The sequence below is a fragment of the Anabrus simplex genome, chromosome 2, assembly GCF_040414725.1.
Source record: "Anabrus simplex isolate iqAnaSimp1 chromosome 2, ASM4041472v1, whole genome shotgun sequence".
Lineage (NCBI taxonomy): Eukaryota > Metazoa > Arthropoda > Insecta > Orthoptera > Tettigoniidae > Anabrus > Anabrus simplex.
In genome coordinates, this window is record NC_090266.1 from 956,936,462 (window position 1) to 956,952,067 (window position 15,606).

Genomic DNA, 15,606 nt, shown 5'->3' on the forward strand with positions numbered 1-15,606 from the left:
ATGGGGGGTGAAAAGGGGGGTGAATTTTTAAATTGATTGTGTCTACATTTTAAAACTTTAAAAGTTTACAGATGTAAAAATTGGTATTTATAATCTCCTTTAAAAATAAAGGAACACGTATTGTTTTGTTTTCCGTAAATCCCAATAGGAGGGGTGTAAAAGGGCGAATAATTGGTTGAATGCCTTTAATGAGGATACATATATCTCATAAACTGAAGATATTACAGGACTGAAATTTGTATATGGAATCTCCTTTAAAAATAAAGAAACACAGTTTTTGGAAAATTCAATTAATGGCGGTTAAACAGGAGTGACATTTTGGGGTGAATGTTTTGAAAGAATATATATACAGAATATCTGAGAAACGTAAAATTTTACAGACGTAAAAAGTGGGTATTTGGAATCTCCTGTAAATGTAAAGAAACATAGGAGATTTGTTTTTGGATACTCCTCTTAAGGGGAACCCAAAAGGGGTGAAATTTTAAAATGAGAATTTCTAGAGTATATCTCAAAAAACTTAACATGTTACAGAAGTGAAAAATGATACTTTAATAAAGAAACGTGTATTTTTAGTTTTCGGAAATACCACTTTGGTGGAGGGGGGGTAAAAGTGACTGAAAATGGTGTTGAATTCTTTTAATTAGGCTATTGATACCTCAAAAATGAAGATGTTACAGACGTGAAATTTGATGTTTTGTATCTGCTTTAAAAGTAATGAAACACGTATTCTCAGAAAATCCAATGAAGGGGCGGGGGTGAAAGAATTGAAAAATTAATAGACTTAATTGTATGAGAATACATACATCTAATAAAAACTAGAGTTGTTACAGATGTGAAAATTGGTATTTGGATTTCCTTTAAAAACAAAGAAAAACGCGTTTTTGGGGGGAACATATTGGGGATGGCGGGAGTGAAAAGGAGTTGAATTCCTTTCATGAGGACACTTAAATCAAAAACTGAAGAAGTTAGAGTAGTGATAATTGGTATTTAGAAGATCCTTTATTATTAAGGAAACAAGTACATTTTGCCGGAAAATTCACTATGGAAAGGGGGGGGGAGTTTGAAAGGCAGTGAAAAAAGTTAATTATTTTTGTGGGGATACTTATCTCAAAACGGAAGGTAACAGACGTCAACATTGGTGTTTGGAATCTCCTTTAAACATAAAGAAACACTCCCACTTTTAAATTTTTTAGGGGTGTAAATAAACTTGGGGTGTAAAAGGAGGTGAGACCAATTGATTTTACTGTTCACAACGTACTTATAAGGAGCCTCCGTTGCTCAGGCGGCAGTGCGCCGGCCTCTCACAGCTGGGTTCCGTGGTTCAAATCCCGGTCACTTCATGTGACATTCGTGCTGGACAAAACGGAGGCGGGACAGGTTCTTCTCCGGATACTCAGGTTTTCCCTGTCATCATTCATTCCAGCAACACTGTCCAATATTTCATTTCATTTGTCATTCATCGATCATTGCCCCAGAGGTGTGCTTCGGGAGCCGGCACAATTCCTATTGTCGCCCCTAGATGGGGCTTTATTCATTCCATTCCTGACCCTGTCGAATGACTGGAAACAGGCTGTAGATTTTCGATGTACTTATTCTGATCATAAACCGATCATTTAAATCTTTCCTGGATTCGTTTTTCAGCAGCCATCTTTTCCTTCGGAGAACGTTCTTAGATTACAGTAGGTTCTCCTGACATATAAATAAAAATTTAAACACATTTGAAATAAACAATAGGAATGAGATTGCCCGTCAAATTGTTCACCTCTATAATAAGGCCAATAATGCACGGAAGTATGTCATTCGTATTGCCAGAAATCCCGCACACTTGCCTACGCGCGACAATGGTGCTGGTCAATTGTCAAGAATGACAATGGCAGCAGATGTAATTTACCGCGAAGTAGCGGTCTTACATCTTGCTGTGGGGTCCAGAATATCTATAATAATAATAATAATAATAATAATAATAATAATAATAATAATAATAATAATAGTAATAATAATAATAATGTTCTGGACCGCCGTCAAATGTCCGGACCGCGCTGGAAACGGGCCCCGTGACGGGTAATGACTAAGAATGCAGTCCGGCCGCGGGTTCAGTACCGCCAAGGCACCCAAGACGACACCACGCCGGATCTCCTGAAGGATTTGATCCATATTAAAAATGCTTATAGGGAAAGATGGCAAAGATTTAGGGACCCAACTGACCGGGCGGAATACTTGGAACTAGCCCAGGAAGTACGAAATCGATTGCTGGAAAGAAAGATTGAAAAATGGGAGGATACTTGCCGTAATCTGTTAGAAAACGAGTCAGATCGAGAATTTTGGCGGATTCTCGCAGAAAACGAGTCAGATCGCGAATTTCGGCGGATTATATATCTAAAACAATAAACATTCAATTATAAATTTCAGCATAATACCGTAGCGAAGCACGGGTATCTTGCTAGTTGGTAAGTAAAAATGTTTTATATAGTAGAAAAGTATGCTCTTTCCAATGGTATTAGTATTTTTATTGTAAATGCAATTTATTACCATTATTTTGTGTAAAAATATAGGGGCCTCATATGAGGTCTAAATGTACAAGAGGTTATGGTTCACAGTCATAACCTCAATTGAAACCACGCCATTTTGTAGTGTTTTGATAATGTTTTGATGGAAGTTTTGATGCAAAACAAGACAAACTGCTGGTGTTTCATGGCACATTTGTATGCTTTTAGAAAAAATGGATGGAGAACCAGGACTGCTTTCAATTGTAGAAATAATTTATATATTTTCTCTGGAGATTTTTGTTTGTTTTAATGTTGTCAATCTTATGTTAATTTTAAGGACACTTCCTCTAAAGCATTACTTTGTCAATTTATGTATTTTTCATCTAAACAGTGTTATGTGGCTGAAGATATTGATAATATATGAAACATGTACCTCTTTTAACCATTAAATTCCCTTAAGCAATCATTCTATCAACTAGGTGGAAAAATAAATAAATACTTAGTTGTGAATCACCGTTACGACGTTGCAGTCCAACATCACAATAACCCGCTGGCATGATAATTATTTTGTACATGTAGCACCTACATTTGCTGGAGCAGAACCTGCAGGTGTTGCTAAGAGATGGTGTCGAAAACTGCAAGCAATCATTGAAATTCCGTGACCATATTCCATCAGCATTTACAATTCCCACACGGGTGGCATAGATCTAATAGACTCGCTCGTAGGTCTTTATTGGCACACCATAAGGCAGAAAGGGTGGTACTTCAGAGTATTCCATCATCTACTGAATGTGACCATTGTAAACTGTTGGATCCTCTGGAGGATGAACGCAGGTTGTGAGAAGCTGGATCTGTTAAAATTCAAGTCCTCAGTAGCTACTTCTCTCATTTACATGGGAAGCAGCCATCAACCCAAGGAGGAAGACCTGCTTCACAGACGCCACCAGCAACCAAAAAAAGATTGAAAGTGAAGGCTCCCGATGAGCTGAGGAAGGATGGGAGGGCTCACTATCCCCCCAAAAAAACAGACAAAGATTATACATCAAAGTGCCACCTTAACTGTTGTTCAAGGAAAACCAGGTATGTTTGTCATCGGTGCCAAGAATCCCTTTGCCCAGAGTGTTTTGAGGAATTCCATAGCAGGAAATAACAACAACAACTCCTTAATGCAAAATTCAGTTTGGTAAAACATGCAGGTAAAACCGACATCCAGCGCACAGTATCTCCCAAGAAAATTATTCCTTGGTTCAGTTGTGTTGCAGTGTGTTTGGGACTCCCTTCATGCACATAGGCCTCATATGAGGCCCGTGTAATTTTCAAAGAAAATGAACTATTATTTCTTTTTAAAAAAATGTGATTGTATTTTATAACCTTCCAATGAATAAAAAAAAAAATTAAGAACATTTCTTTCACTTCAAAATGAAATGCGTGCACGAAAGGGTTAAAGGAGGGTCACCGGATTTCTGTGAAATGTGTCAGAATTATGACAGTCCAAAATTGAAATCAACAAGTGTAGGACATTATCCCAGCTTTTTGTACACCTTGCAGCAAGTTATTGGATGAGATTAGATATTTATTATGGAGGTTAGTGTGAAAGATCATAACTAATTGCATATTTACTTTTCTTGAACAGCAAAGCGATGAAGAAATAACCAAAGACCTGCACAAATCACTTCTCATCTCCACCATATCCTTAGAAGACTACGGCACTTCTACATTAGTGGAACCCTTAAGTAATAAGGGATTATTTATAGTAAGTAGTCAAGAGCCTCCATGGCTCAGGCAGCAGCACGCCGACCTCTCACCGCTGGGTTCCATGGTTCAAATCTTGGTCACTCCATGTGAGATTTGTGCTGGAGAATGCAGAGGTGGGACAGGTTCTTCTCCGGATACTCCGGTTTTCCCTGTCATACTTCATTCCAGTAACACTCACCAATATCATTTCATTTCATCTGTCATTCATTAACCATTGCCCCAGAGGAGTGTGACAGGCTTTGGCAGCTGGCACAATTCCTATCCTCGCCACTAGATGGGGGCTTCATTCATTCCATTCCTGACCCGGTCAAATGACTGGAAACAGGCTGTGGATTTTCTTTTTATAGTAAGTATTCACTTATATAGACAGTCTTCTAACCCCAAAATGACAACAAATGCCATACAGAGTCTTTCAATTAAAAATACTTATATTTCTTTGGTTATCAGAATGCCTAAAGGAAAGTAATACAATCTGGTTGGTAGGAAATGTGATGTACCTTTTGATGTGGGATGCCATGATTTCAGAAACTTCTAATGCAATTTGACAAATGGTTGGTTGATTAACCTGATGTAAATCAGTACAAACCAACTGAAAAAAAAAATGATATTACTGTACCATGTGTTTCTTTAAAGTTAATTTTTCAGATAGGTCAACAATGTTCTTTACTATTCTCTAGGCCTACAGTGTTGGTAACTTATCAACTTGCGACGTGTTTCCAATTAATTAAGCCAAATAATAATAAAATTAATAATACTCACCTGAGATGAAGAGATGGCATAAAATCTCAAGGCGATTTATCTTCATTAATGGTGAGACAGGAGGTTATGTTCATTCAGCCAAGGGAACAAGAATATTCAAAACTGTCACTTGGCTAAAACAGAACCTTCTTTTAAATTGTTGGTCATGATACATTTCTAAAGTATTTTCCATGTCTCTCAAATACCTTTTGGATGGACGGAAAGTATTCTGCGTATGAAATGCAACATATTCGTCAAAATCATTATCGTCCATCTTGCAATCAAACAACATAAGTGAGTCACTTTAAGTGAATGAAGGAGGTTTGCTTAAAAGAATAAGTGGGACACTTAAGTAGGTAATATGAAATAAAACCTTGCTCATAAGGAGCACTTATGTATACGTGCTGTCTATGAATTCAGCCCTAAGTCTTTCGCCGAAGGCACACTCTTTATGAAAACACACCTTGTAGTGCACAATATTCGACTGCTAATCTACTTTTGGGTTACTGGCTCTACAGTCAGCGTGGCTACGTTTCTGTCCGGTGTTACAAAGGTAACTCTGGCTCAGTATTTCGCTTTTTCTGAGGTACTGCCTCATGGAAGATAATCCAGAACGTTGATGTGTACCACTTTGGTGGGCCCAGTTGCGTTATGCAGGTGACACAGTACAGCTACAATTAAAAGGTATGCAACCCGCTTATTGTTAAACAGATGTTCCTGATGAAGAGAGACTGTCAATACACAATGCAACTGTTCGCATATCAGAATAACATAAAAGAATACAATGAAATGGATGAGAAACTGCCATAATGGTTTAATAAATATGTGAAGTGAGGGTCATGCCTGGCAAGTGAAGCTTGATGTGAAGCACTTCACGGCATGTTAGTGTAGGGGATAGGCCCTTGGCTATTAATTAAGATCTCTGGGGCTCTAATACTGGTATCAGCAATTTATTTAATTGGACTTTTTTTTCTGGAATCTGTTACCCTATTGTGTAACTGCACCATACTAAGTCTTTGCATTTCCACACCGATTGCTTGTAATGAGCGCATAGTTTATCGTCACTGGTCCCTAGGAGGACTCTTACAGAGGTATAAATATGCTGTCTGTCGTACACAGCGGGGAATAGACTTACAATATTAAGTGTGTTCATGCAAGTGTCAGTTAGAGCCAAGGGAGTCCTACTCTACACATTACATTTTAACTTTTAGAATTTCCTGTTAACCAAATATATGTGTGCGTGTTTCTATTCATTGTGAAATCTGGCATCGTGCTTTTAATTATGTAAGTCCTGAAAAGGACTGTGTGGCCAGAGTTGGGAACAGCTGTGTGGGGAAAAGACGGAGAAATTTATTGTTGTTTCAAAATTTATTTTTCTTATATGGATGTATAAAATATATTCTTCGAGAAATGAACATTGGACTTATCGTTTGGAAAAATTAATGACATGGTTTTTCTGACCTGTGAAGAAGAACTTATAAACTTCGAAAAGAACGATTTTGGTATTATGTAGCTGTGGTTATGCAAAATTATTATTATTAATTTGTGACATTTTTGGTGTTATGTAGCTGTGTGTTTTGAAATTATGTATCTAAATGTTTAGTCAGCGTGTGCCTACATGTGGCGTTTTTAGAAGGATTCTTCCAGTTGCTTCCTGTTACCCCAAAAAGACTTGCATCATCAAAACTGAAGACACATTTCATTGGCTTAAATAAAAACAAATTTAATTGGTGAATGTGAGTGTCGGGAGTAAAATTCTATTGCCTGATTGGTTACCTGGAGTTGCACCATTTCCGGCCTCTTGCTCCTCTGTGGGAGCGAAGCTTACTTGAGTGTCTTTTGCTACTGACCAGCCTAGAGGGCGGACACGCTTTGGCTTCCGTCCCATCATGGGATACCTACCTCGGGGTAAGCACTACTACTTCTTGTTTTTTAGACTTAATCTAATTTAAATGTAAAATTTTCTTTCATGTAGGAGTTTACCCTCGATATTCACATTTGCCATTTAATCATGGAAATGACTTAGCTGTTCAGCTAAGCATTCCCTTTTTTTTTTTTTTTTTTATTTTTTTTTTTTTTATTTTTTATTTTGGAGGCAATTCCCTTTTCCTTTTACTGAAAGAAAAATTGTAATTAGGATTGCTCAGATTTGTCTCCGGTACTTCAGGGTCACTTAACTCACGTTTCTTGCTGGAAGTGTTTTAGGTGAGAATACTAGGTTTCGGCGCTTCTGTGTTAAGTTTTTAAATCTCTCCTTTTCTTTTCTGTGTTAATGTCTTTTCATGTCCCTTTCTTTAATTTCATTTAGTCATAAGTGATTAGGCTTTTACAATAATGTAATGATTACGTCTACTTTCCTTTCTTAAAAGTGTTTCGAAATTGCCATCACTTGTAACACATATCTGCAAATTTAACTTCATTTGTAAATGAGCTTGTTAATTTTGTTATTCTTGTTTGTTTTGATTTTGTTCAACCCTTTTAATCAAGGTTTTGTTAGTTCATTTAATTAAAATTTTAAGGGTGATTACCGTCTACGTTTCTTTCCCCACAATGCACACATAACCATCCACCTTCTACGGTTCCATGCCGCTTCCCACGTCCTTTATAGTTGTCACGTTTGTCAACCTGTTTATTTACATGTAATACAGTTTTCAGTCGGTGAACTTTGCGAGTGTTTGTAACTTTTTTTTAAAATGTAACCTGTAATGAGGTAACAGACAGTTTTAGACATGACTTAATACCTCATCCAGTATCCATTGGATTGAACAGCTTATTGGAACAGACCTAAAATTTCCTCAACAAGTTTCATAAAGTACAGTAATATGGTCCCATTTCTAATTTTTTAATGCAAATAAAAACACTCCTTGGGGAGTGTTGGTGGGTCCCTGGCAAGCATAAGGGCAGTATCTCTCCTCGCTGTTACTTTGGGCATCGTTTCACATCATTCGTACAGACTTCTCATTCCTAAACATGTACTCTTGTTGTTTGTACTCGTGCATGACAATACCAGGGCTCGTGTAGCACACATCACCAGATCTGTCTTGCGAGAACTGGAGATTAAAGAGATGGAATAGCGATCAGTGAGTCCCGACCTTAATCCCATCGAGCATGTGTGGGATAGGCTTGGCAGAACTGTTCGTTAGTGTCCTGTTCCACCACAGACTCTCCAAGACCTCTAACAGGCTCTCATTGAAGAATGGGACCTGGTGCTGCAACATGACCTCCGTCGACTTATCCGGAGCATGCCATATAGATGCCAAGCAGTGATAAATGCTCGTAGAGGACATACACCATAGTGACACTCTCCAACTGTGATAAGAATCCACCCTGGAGGACTGTTATCACTTTGTTTTCACCCCTATTTGGACATTTCCGTTTGTGTTCTGAAAATGAACGCAAATCCATCGATGTTCTTTTGTATACTTCAACGGTAAAGAATGAAGGTTTAGTTGGTAATATACTGGATGTGAAGTACTGTTTTGTGGAGCATGGCATACGTTCAAAAACATGTTCCCCTATGGTTTTTTTTGAACTGTATTACATTATGAATTTATTCATCTTTGTACTGAATAAAATCACTCTTAAAAGAAATTATATCACTGAATATTGAAATCACTCCTCCATTATGCCATGGATTTCTAAAGTAATACATTTACATACCTTCCTCTGCCGGTTACTTGACTCAGATGGCCTAATATCTAGAGAAGATTTGTGTTCATCATTTTCCTCAACCTTAGAATGAGATCTCTGTTCTTCCAAACACCTGAGCTCAGATTCAAACTGAACTTTCTCACGATGTAAGAGTCTCCTTAGTTTTTTACGCCTGGACTGCAATTTTTGCTGCCTTAATTCTTGAGTCTTTTTCACCTCTGCTTCCTTTTTTGTGAAACAAGAGATACTACACAGACCAGGACTGTAGAATTCTGTTGCTAGTCCATAACAACCACAAGTGATACAACAATGAATGTCATCTGAAGTTCCTGTAGACTTGGAGCACACACCATTTTTCATTACAACTGCCAAAGAAAAAAATACAGGAATGTTAATAAGAAATAAGAATTTGCAATATAAATAAACTTCCAGGAACTAAGGTAATGAAGATGATACTCTACTATACATGCAAGCAAAATAATACCCTGCAAATTTTCTAAACATTATAGAAGGTGAATAAGAGCAGGAAAAAACACACAATATGACCATGAACATAATCGTGGAAAGTTTCAAAGAGTAGATAATACGGAAGTCCACTGCGGCATAGAGGGATGCTGTATGAGAAAGAGTAAGGATACAACTTAGCATAACAGTATAATAAAAAATTTCAAGTTGCTATTTGTAGCCTGGTGCAACCCTTGTAATGCAGACCCTCCAACAAGGGTATAGGATACTGCATGTTATTGTAGTGGAGGATAGTGTTGTATCCAATGTGTGAGCTACAGGGATGTTGGGGACAGTAAAAGCACCTAGTTCCTGGGTCAATGGAATTAGCCATTAAAATCTTCAACCCGACTTGGAATCAAACCTGGGGCCCTCCGAATGGAAAAGCGCTACACTGATCATTCAGCCAAGGAGCCAGACAGTATAACAGTATGAAGAGGAATGAAAATATGGGCAGCATATAAACATAAAGAGGAAGTATTTTTTTTTTTAAGCAATTTAAATACGATGAGGATAAGGAACATAATACATAAACAAGGAATGGCACCAAAAGAACAACGAAAAGTTAGGTCAGATGGCAGAAGGACAACAATAAGAATTTGAGGAATAAAGTGAAATTAAAACATTTTGGATGAGTAAGGTAACTCATTTTAGATGACAGAGCCTGAAAAAATATTTTGGAAACTTGTTTAATATACACATAAATCTTTATAATACTGTCTCAGATCTTAAAATTCAGAGGGCGTAGAGGCGCGCGGCTGTGAGCTTGCATCCGGGAGATAGTAGGTTCGAATCCCACTATCGGCAGCCCTGAAGATGGTTTTCCGTGGTTTCCCATTTTCACACCAGGTAAATGCTGGGGCTGTACCTTAATTAAGGCCACGGCCGCTTCCTTCCAACTCCTAGGCCTTTCCTATCCCATTGTCGCCATAAGACCTATCTGTGTCGGTGCGACGTAAGGCCCCTAGCAAAAAAATCAGAGGAAAATGGACACACAATCATCACAAGAAAAGTGGGGGGAAATACAAGTATAGTTACCCTGGTTAAGAACTATAGTACCAAAGTTTCAGCAGTGTGTGAAATCAGGCTATTAACACCTTGGTTGGACTAGCCTAAAGGTATCAACAAGTCTTTTGTATTGATTTTGATGCCTTTAGATGTTTTTGAAATTCAAAACCTATTCTTAACCTTCAATAACCGTCTGACTATCTTTAACAACTTCTGAGATTTACAAAGAGTTTTGGAAACCCTTTCCTGCTTGTTTATTCTTAGATTCCTTGAATTGCAACAGTGCATGTCAGTACGGCAGCCATGTGTTCTGTGCAATGCAGACCATTGCATGATCCTTGCGCAGACTCACCAAGTGTTAATGCCTCATGTACACCCATGGTATTTCATTTGTGAAACTGACCCTTTTTTTGTATATATTTTCTTCTCTGCAAATATGTGTGTCAGACTGGAAAAACACAGAATTCTGTAACTGAAATGAAGTAGCAAAGTATTTAGTAGAAGTTAGTGACAGTGATGCAACGGATGATTGTGTATCTATTTAGAGAATAATAGTATTTCAGATAAGCATCAATATGGTTTTCAGAAATCATCTACGACACTACATGATGCTGGTGACATTTTTACCAAAATTGAAGAAGACCTGAACAGTAACAAACTTTCTTTGGGATGTCTTATTGATCTATGAAAAGCTTTCAATACATTGGACCATTCAATAAACTTGAGTATATAGGGATAAGAGAAAGTGTATTCATTTAGTTTAAAAGCTATCTGGGTGAATGCATCCCATACTGTTTAGTAAATGGAACTGAAAGCGATAACCTTCCGATAAGTTGTGGAATGTCTCTAGGACAAACTTTAGGACCACTTCTCTTTTTAATATGTATCAATGACAAAATAACTTATCTCTCTGTGGTACTGTTGATCACTTAATCCTAGACATGAATCCAGACCTTTTAAGTTCTACATCGCTGGTTGCAGTAAAACAAGTAATCACTAAACAAACAAAAAAGTGTTTAAACCTAGAACAATCATAGCAAATTCTAATCAGTTATTAATCGGAAATAATACACAGTTCAAAAAATTAGGGGAACATGTTTTGTAACATCTGGTATGTGAACATTAATTTGATAGATGGGGTTCCAATGGTCGTACAGCATACCTTGAGACCTCAGCTACTCAGGGTATGTCAAATCGAAGTTATATTCCATCTGTAGACGTAGCCACGCATTAAACTGTCAGGTGACCCATAAAAACGAAGTGAATAGCGGTGCGTCCGTGTGTCGTCGTGACGTACACAGACTACTGCAGTCATTTGAGCATGTTGTATGTCAGCCAGCACATCCCATGAAACATCTTAACGAGGTTCAATTCGCAAGGGCCGTCACTTTGATCCAGGAAGGATGGACTTTTTGTCGTGTTGCTGTGGATCTCAATGTCTCTCCGTCAGTTATTCAACGCTTGTGGAATCGCTGCAATGAGACAGGCCAGTTCACAAGGAGGGTTGGACAAGGTCATGGACGCATGACAACCACACAGGATGACCGACATCTGACCATTTGTGCATTGCGGCGTCGTTCAGCATCTGCCAGAGAACTGCAACAAGACCTCAAGAGGGTCACTGGAGTCACGGTGTCTCACCAGACAGTAATGAACAGGTTGAGAGGAGTGTTCTTATGACCCAGATATCCTGTTCGAGTGCCCCGTTTAACGCAGCAACATCGCGCAGCTCGCCTTCAGTTTGCCCGTACCCACATCAACTGGCAACTTCGCCAATGGAGACCTGTGTTGTTCACAGGCGAGTCCAGATTTCCCCTGACACAGCGTGATGGACGTCAATGTGTATGGAGACGCTGTGGTGAGCAGTACATAGCAAATACTGTCCAGGAAGGCGACCGATTAGGACAAAGTTCTGTGATGATGTGGGGTGGCATCAGTATTGATGGCCGTACGGATGTTGTAGTTGTCCGTGGTAATCTTACAGCTACAGGGTACATCGAACAGATAGTGCTACAGCATGTGCTGGTTGCTGCATACAGTGTTGAACCTGAATTAGTACTCATGCACGACAATGCCAGAGCTCATGTAGCGCGCATCACCAGAGTTGTTTTGTGAGAGCTGGATATTCAAGAGATGGAATGGACAACAGTGAGTCCTCACCCTAATCCCATCGAGCATGTGTGGGATAGGCTTGACAGAAGTGTTCGTGGGCATCCTGTTCAACCACAGACTCTCTAAGACTGAGCTCGATAGCTGCAGTCGCTTAAATGCGGCCAGTATCCAGTATTCGGGAGATAGTGGGTTCGAACCCCACTGTCAGCAGCCCTGAAAATAGTTTTCAGTGGTTTCCTTTTTTCACACCAGGCAGATGCTGGGGCTGTACCTTAATTAAGGCCACAGCCGCTTCCTTCCAACTCCTAGCCCTTTCCTGTCCCATCGTCGCCGTAAGACCTATCTGTTGCAGGTTGTAAATTTCATCTTCTTTGTCCGTATTGAAGATCTACTTGTGATACAAATTCTTATAATTTTGTTAATTATAGGTGGTAATTAACAAAATTATAAGAATTTTATAATTAACAAAATTATAAGAATTTGTATCACAGACCTATCTGTGTCGGTGTGACGTAAAGAAAAAAAAAAACACTCACTAAGACCTCGAACAGGCTCTCATTGAAGAATGGGACCTGATACCGCAACGTGACCTCTGTCGACTTATCCGGAGCATGCCACGTAGGTGCCAAGCTGTGATAAATGCTTGTGGAGGATATACACCATACTGAAGCTCTCCAAATGTGATAAAATTCCACCCTGGAGGACTGTTATTACTTTGTTTTTGTCCCATTTGGACATTTCCGTTTGTGTTCTGAAAATGAACGCGAATCCATCGATGTTCTTTTGTATACTTTAGCGGTAAAGAATGAAGGTTTAGTTGGTAGTATACCTGAGTGTGAGGTATTGTTTTGTGGAGCATGGCATACGTTCAAAAGGATGTTCCCCTAATTTTTTGAACTGTGTATTAATCAGCAACTAAACACAATAACAGTAGATAATAACATAACTACCGAGCTCGATAGCTGCAGTCGTTTAAGTGCGGCCAGTATCCAGTATTCTGGAGATAGTAGGTTCGAACCCCACTGTCGGCAGCTCTGAAAATGGTTTTCCATGGTTTCCCATTTCCACACCAGGCAAATGCTGGGGCTGTACCTTAATTAAGGCCATGGCCGATTCCTTCCCACTCCTAGCCCTTTCCTGTTCCATCGTTGCCATAAGACCTATCTGTGGCGGTGCGACGTAAAACAACTAGCAAAAAAAACAAAAACAAAAAAACTTGAACACAGCATATTTACAGTTTAAACAGGATTGCACCAATTATAGGTGTGTTCAGGCAACTTAAAAGGAGTGTTATCATTTTCTGGACAGAGATCCTTGTATTATTCTTTCAGACATTCTGACATAAAGTAGATATATGATATTTATCTGGCATCACAGGTATAAAACAGATTTGAAACAACTGTAATTTCTACAGCATAAGGCAATTAGAAGTTTGTTAGAAGCACCATATTTTAAAAAAATACTAAAGTTCTTTATCAACAGACTAGGATACTACCTTTCGAATTATGACCTTTATTTCAATGCTGATGCTTATATTTTCAAAAATATCAACAAAAACATAGCAATCTTTCCATACAGTATACGATACACATCAGCATGACACATGCACAATATCTGAATATTTATACCTATTAATCAGGAAGAGTAAGTTACTGAACAGAGATTCTGAAGAAATATTTGTCTAAATTATATAACGAATTGTCTCATATATTTTTAAACTATTGATAAATCTAAACAGAAATTAAGAAAATTCTTGTTTCAGTCCAACCCAATTCAAAATTTTTGTCATTACTTAGGCTATAATTGAAACATGCTGCCAAACAACAGAACAAGCGCCACTAAGCTTTTTTGTATGAGAGGTAATAATAAACAACTGAAAACACTTCAGCTTGTACTGCACCCACCTAGGATAGACTGTGCACATATCCTGTTGTACCACTCTACTTCATGGAAACAGTAATATTGCAATTTTTTTTTTTTTTTCTCTCTCATCGGCATGGTGTCATATTCTAACCCTTTCTCTCTCACCCTCCCTGCCAAGCACATTTCACTATGAATTCTATCTTCTGAAATGGATCTACTCATTCTGGTACTGATGAATGCGTGAATGTATTGTACAGAAGAATGTGGAGACTTCCTTTCCCGCCGAAAGTAAAGCACGGATTAATGCCATGATGTACTAAAGAAAAATATTTTTCTTAATTCTTCAATGAATTGTAGCTTTATGTAGTTAAGTGCAGATGTATTATTATTAGGGGCCGTATATTTTTGTAATAACGATATGCACGTGTTTTCTTGATATCTCCTTCCTTGTCTATATATGACTTCCCAGGTACTAAAAATACAATATTTTAGCAAAATGAACTCAAGAAATATCACAAAATTTGATTTATTGCACGAATTGTGCAAATAATCATGAAATATACACCACTTGGTGCCAAAAATGCAAAATGGCACCGGAAGAACTCTCCAATAAACGTTTAAATGCTTCTGAGAACTTGACTATCGTAGTTTCCTTCTCATTTGCTTGATAGCGCTGTATATTCTCGACACAAATGCACACAAAGCGGTACACACTGTGTATCGAAAGTATGTGTATTCAGTTCCGCGATTTCTAAGGCAGTCGATAAAAATCAATATCTGTTATCGATTACAGCAAATAGCGTTGTGGTCATATCAAGATACAAGACTGGTCGTAGATACAGCAGTGCGCAACGAGAGTTCGTTACTTACGAACACTTATCAGCAAATGTCCAACATTTAAGTATAAAGATGCCGGAAACTGAAGTCACAACAGGTTTTTCGAGGGCCGAAGAATACAACAGTGAGGGGTTCTATGTATTTGATGCTGCAAGAAAGATTCTAATGTATCAATAGTGTACCGGTAATATTCGTAAAGTTAAAACGTGCGATATACACTGCAGAGAATCAGAATGAAGCAAATGAATATAATTCTAAGTGGCAGATAACAATAGGCGATACTTTACAGATCGTAAAGCTGTTGAAAAATTATAGAGAGCAATTTGTAACAGACACAAAAAAAGCATTCATGCAAGCCAACATTCCTCTAGAAAAATAGGATAATCCTGGCATGAGGAAGAGAATGAATATAAAAGGAAAGATAAATAATACTGTCTTTACTGTAAAATATGGTGGTATTGGTAGGCCTATTGTAAATAAATCACCTGTTTGAGTAGTTTTTATGTCCCACTAACCACTTTTACGTTTTCTGGAGACGCCAAGAGTCCCGCAGGAGTTCTTTTACGTGTCAGTAAACTAGCGACACGAGGCTGATGTATTTGAACTCCTTCAAATACCACCGGACTGAGCCAGGATCGAACCTGCCAAATTG

At 38.3% G+C, this 15,606-nt stretch overlaps 1 protein-coding gene across 1 annotated transcript in view; it reads right to left on the reverse strand.

The window, feature by feature from the left end:
* LOC136864575 (lethal(3)malignant brain tumor-like protein 3) overlaps positions 1–15,606 on the reverse strand; it is a 399,309-nt gene that overhangs the window by 325,618 nt on the left and 58,085 nt on the right. Inside the window, exon 4 of the mRNA XM_067141757.2 lies at positions 8,640–8,995. Within this exon, the coding sequence (XP_066997858.2) occupies positions 8,640–8,995 (356 nt within the window). The remainder of the gene's footprint in view (positions 1–8,639; positions 8,996–15,606) is intronic.